General features: G+C 58.8%; 1 protein-coding gene across 1 annotated transcript in view; it reads right to left on the reverse strand.

Moving 5' to 3' along the window:
- The window catches only part of KDM6B (lysine demethylase 6B), a 26,159-nt gene that overhangs the window by 120 nt on the left and 21,320 nt on the right, over nt 1–4,719 (reverse strand). The window contains exons 14-24 of the mRNA XM_027773204.1: nt 4,592–4,717; nt 4,364–4,469; nt 2,594–2,799; nt 2,417–2,481; nt 2,260–2,331; nt 2,008–2,156; nt 1,736–1,850; nt 1,460–1,647; nt 1,140–1,281; nt 653–779; nt 364–564 (exon numbers count right to left, since the gene is read on the reverse strand). Coding sequence (XP_027629005.1) covers nt 364–564; nt 653–779; nt 1,140–1,281; nt 1,460–1,647; nt 1,736–1,850; nt 2,008–2,156; nt 2,260–2,331; nt 2,417–2,481; nt 2,594–2,799; nt 4,364–4,469; nt 4,592–4,717 — 1,497 coding nt within the window. The remainder of the gene's footprint in view (nt 1–363; nt 565–652; nt 780–1,139; nt 1,282–1,459; nt 1,648–1,735; nt 1,851–2,007; nt 2,157–2,259; nt 2,332–2,416; nt 2,482–2,593; nt 2,800–4,363; nt 4,470–4,591; nt 4,718–4,719) is intronic.

Raw genomic sequence — 4,719 nt, forward strand, 5'->3', positions numbered from 1 at the left:
GCCCTCGGCGCCGGGGGGGCGGGCGGCTGGCGGGCGTGAGGGAACCCGTATGTGCCCCCCGCCGCCGCCGGAGCCTGGTCCTTGTGTCTGTTGCTAGAAAGGCCAAAGTCGGTGAGGGGAGGTGCTGGTGGGCGAGGGGCTGCCAGCCCCCTCCCCCGTCTCCCATTTTTTTTCCTTTTTTCCTCGTATTTGTTAAAAAAATTTTTTTTCTTAATAAATTAAGTGAGGGGAGCTGCCAATGGGTGGAAGGGCTGGGCCCGACCCCCTTCCCGGCCAGAGGCGGGACCTAGGTCCAGCCCGGGCGTGTGCTGGTGGCCCCGCGGCGCCCTGCTCAGGCGGGCCCCTCCGCCCTCCGTCCCCCACCACCCCCGGCTCACGGCGCCCCGCCCTCACCAGCGTGAAGGCGTCGTAGGCCTGCGCCAGCTCCTCGGTGCGGTACTGCTCCAGCACCACCACGCCCTGCAGGCCCGCGCTGCGGCGCCGGGCGCAGCCCTCGCAGTGCACCAGGTACGTATTGCGGCTGCCGTTCTCGCTCGTCACGAACAGAATGTTGAACACCTCCACCTGGGGCGGGGAAGGAATAGGGCAGTCACAGGTAGGGCCACTGTGGGCGCCTCCGGGAGCGGGAGCACGAGCGCGGGGGCCCACTCACGTCGCACTCGTTGCAGTAGTAGGCGGGCTCGTCCTTGACCCGGCCCTGGTAAGCGATTTTCTTCCCGGCCCGCACCAGGCTCTCCCGCTGCACCTGGCAGTGCTTCATGGACTGCAGGAGGCAGAACCTGGGAAGCCGTAGGGTGTTGTTGAGGCCAGGCAAGGCTGCAAGCATGGGGAGCAGGAGGGCGAGGATGGGGCAAGGGAGGTGCACACGGACTGGGCCTCCCTCCTTCACTCCTGGGTCATGGCCCCTGTCCGTAAGCATCTGCCACAGTTAAAATTTCATGTGGTTTTGTCAATTTAGGCAACTGGAAGATAGATGTCATGAGAGCTGAGACCTGGTCAGCCTCCCAGCGCAGTAACGCTGGGGCAACTATGTCAGGCAGGGGTGCAGATCCAGGTGAAGCAAGGAGCGGTCAGGAGGAACAGTAGCGGGGGACCAGGTGTGTGTGGGGCATGGGCGCCCACCCACATAGAGTCCTCACTTGATCATTTTGAACAAGTCGGGGTCGCTGATTTTGACCGTTCGAGCGACATTCCAGGACACGTGAATCATGGGCACAATGGATTTGACGTTCTTCACCTCGTTCCACTCATATCGTTCCAGGGCCAGCTGGTATTGATAGGCTGCAGGCCAGAGGGGATGGCACACGATTTTCAAACAGCCTCCAGCTGGGGCCCAAGCCGCTTCCCTCACAGCTGGCTGCCCTCCAAGCCCATCCCCTGGGGCTCACTCCCCAGGGGCCCACCCCCTCAGACAGAGGCCCAGCACCGGGCCCCACCCTCACGGGCCCCACCCTCTCACCGGTGAGGGGCCCCACGTTCCAGGCGATGTTGTTGCACCAGCCAGTGGCCTGCACCCAGTGCACAGTCCCTGCGTTAATCCACACTAGGTCTCCGGGGCGCTGCACGAAGCGGTACACAGGGATATTGGAAGCATAGAGGTCATCCAGGATTGGCCACCAGGAACCCGTCAAGTAGTCCACACCGTGCCTGCAGGTTGGCCACAAGGTCAGGTCCCCTGGGGACCGAGGGACAAGACACGAAGGGGTGACGAGCAGGGGTGGGGGGCAGTACAAACCGGTCGCAGAAGGCGCTGATGGTTTCCCAATAGTGTTCGTGCACCGCGAACCATTCGCAGTCACCTGGGCCAATGTTAATGTTGACGGAGCAGAAGTTGTTGTTCTCCTGATGGCCTGCAGGGGGAGACAGAGAACGGCTCAGCTGGCGGGATCCGAGCCTGAGCTCCAACACAGCCCCATCCTTTGCCCTCATTGGCGGACAGCTGAGCGCTGCCGCCAGCCCCTCCTCCCACTGGCGTCCCGCACCGGCCCACAAAGGCAAGGAGCGCACCTGGCGTCCGGCTGCCGGGGACCTTCATGTACAGCTGCACCGTATTCATGCCCAGGATGGTGTGGCCCACGTGGCTCAGCATGTTGCCCGTGGATGTTACCCGCATGAAGGCGGGCAGCTTCAGCAGCTCTTGCAGCTGGGGCTTCCACCTGCGGGGACAGAGCGCAACAGCAGTGAGAGGCAAGTCTCAGCTCTGCTGGCTCAGCAGCACTCCTGCCCCGACCTCACTGCTTCAGCCCCAGCCCCACTGACCGCTTGGCATCGGACAGGTCGATGTTGGTGCCGAACTTGATGATGTGATGATTCTTCGGGTCTGGTGCACTGCTGCTGGGGCAAAGAGCACAGGTTGATGGGGGGGGAGGGCAGGGAAGGGAAGAAGTCTGAAGGGGGGGGTACACCTGTACTGTACCTAGGAGGAGTTCCTGTGGTGCTGTCTGGCTCCTCTGACTCCTCATCCTCGCTTTCCTTCTCCTCCTGCTCAGCCAGAGGGACAAGCAGGCCTGGGTCAGTGACCAGTGACCTTCTGGACCCCTCCCACCGCAGCTACTGATCCAGACCCTGGCCTCTACCTATGCTCGCCTCTCACCTGCAGGGACTCCTGGAAGGATGAGGCCTGGTACTGTGCGTACTTGGCAATGGTGGTGTGGGAGCGGGAACTCTCACAGGGCCAGATCTGGCGTGTGCCTGTCAGATCCCAGTTCTCATCTGAGGGCTGCTGCACCTGTGTGCGCACCTCCACGGTGTGCTCACCACTCGCCTCCACTAGCGTTTTGGTGGAGAAGAGGCCCAAGTCTGCAAGAGAGAGCCAAGCAAGGTGTCGGAGAAGGGGGAGAGCATGGGGACTGAGGGCTTAACTCACCCTTTCCCTTCTTATTCCCCAGGCCTCTGACAAGGACAGAGGCATAGCAGGGCTCAGCCCAGGAGGAACCAAGAAGGACCCTTAGCGCACAGAGAGCTGGCGGCTGGCCTCTGTCCTCACCAGCCCGCCCCCTCCTCCCTCTGTGCCCCAGGCCTCTGCATCTGAGCAGGGGCCTCAGGTGTGCATGTGGCCATGTCTGCACATCTGGCACACAGTACATGCTCAATGAATGGCAGCTTCTTTTAAGTTACCACTGCATCCAATTAAATAACTGGTCAAGTGAATCCCTGGAATGTGGTTCATATAACTCAATGAAAGAACAGGAGGATTATGGGTAGAAAGGAAACAAGACTGGCCTTTATATTTCTGTATGTTCCCTCTGTTTCTGTAATGTGTTTGAAATTTTGCCTCATAAAAGGTTGAGAAAGTGTGAGCCAGCTGGTGGTATGGTGGTTAAGGCAGCTGGATCCCACATGGCAGACTGCATGGTTTGAGTCCCAGATCTGGTGGCTTGAACACATCTGGGGGACCAGCAGTTAGTGTTAACGGCTATGTTGCCGAACTCCCATATAGTCGACCACGGTTTGAGTCCTGGACCCAGTGGCTTAAATTCACACCGGGCATGTGGGCGTGCGTGCCCAGGATCCCAAGAAGAGACTGGAGGAGAAGGGATTACGGCGTGACCATCCCCCCAGGGGGGTGATTTCTCGCTTTCTCTCTCTCTCTCTCTCTCTCTCTCTCTCTGTCTCTCTTTCTGGCAAGTGCATGCATCCTATAGCGAAAACCTCTCCCCCCAAAAAAGAAAAAACAAAAAACACCTAGCATGTGTGCATGCATTCCCCAAATCCCAAGAGGTGAATAGAGGAGAAGGGATCGCAGCGTGGCCATCCCGCTGGGGAACGCTTTCTCACTTTTCTCTCTCTAGCTATCTTTATCTTTGTCAAGTGCATGTGCCTTGTGGCAAATTTAAATTAAAAAAAATAAAAAAAGAGAAAGCCCCAAACTCTGGAACTTACAGGATTTTCTACTCAACCTTAATCACCAAGAAAACTAGAATTCTAAACAGGTCCTGACATACATCCCCTACCCACTCATCCACAGCTGATGACAGAAAGAGATGGGAGAAAAGCCAGAGGCAGGGAGAACCATCAGCCAGAACACTCCTCTGATATGGCAGATGTGTGACCCAGAAGAGCTCACCACAGCCACTGTGCTGGGTCTTTTGATTGTCAGGGGGTTCTCAGAGGGCCCCACACACCCAGGCCTTGCACCCCTTTCCGCCCCCCCCCCCTCTCACAGAGCCGCAGGGAGCCTGCCAGCCCCCGGATCACGGTGATGGGATTTCGAGGGTCTGTACAGAACTGCAGCAGCACCGGCGAGAAGGCATCCCGTTTGCTCTCCAGCTGAGAGATGACCAGGAGAGGCTAGGGTCAGAGTCCTGTCCCAGGCTCATTATCACCCAACCGCCCTGACAGTCTGACCCCCCCCCCCTCTCACAGAGCCGCAGGGAGCCTGCCAGCCCCCGGATCACGGTGATGGGATTTCGAGGGTCTGTACAGAACTGCAGCAGCACCGGCGAGAAGGCATCCCGTTTGCTCTCCAGCTGAGAGATGACCAGGAGAGGCTAGGGTCAGAGTCCTGTCCCAGGCTCATTATCACCCAACCGCCCTGACAGTCTGAGAACCCTCTGGCAGGGGTGGTTCTGAGGACAACGGGCACACATACATAGATGCTGGGTGTGGGGGGGTTGAGTTTTTCCCGTGGCAGCTTCTCCTCAGTGTTGATCTTCGGTTTCACAGACTGGGCAGGAGAAAGGTAGGATTCTCGAAACTTCCCTTTCACCTTGGCATTCC

This window comes from Tupaia chinensis, unplaced genomic scaffold (assembly GCF_000334495.1).
Source record: "Tupaia chinensis unplaced genomic scaffold, TupChi_1.0 Scaffold000330_1, whole genome shotgun sequence".
Lineage (NCBI taxonomy): Eukaryota > Metazoa > Chordata > Mammalia > Scandentia > Tupaiidae > Tupaia > Tupaia belangeri.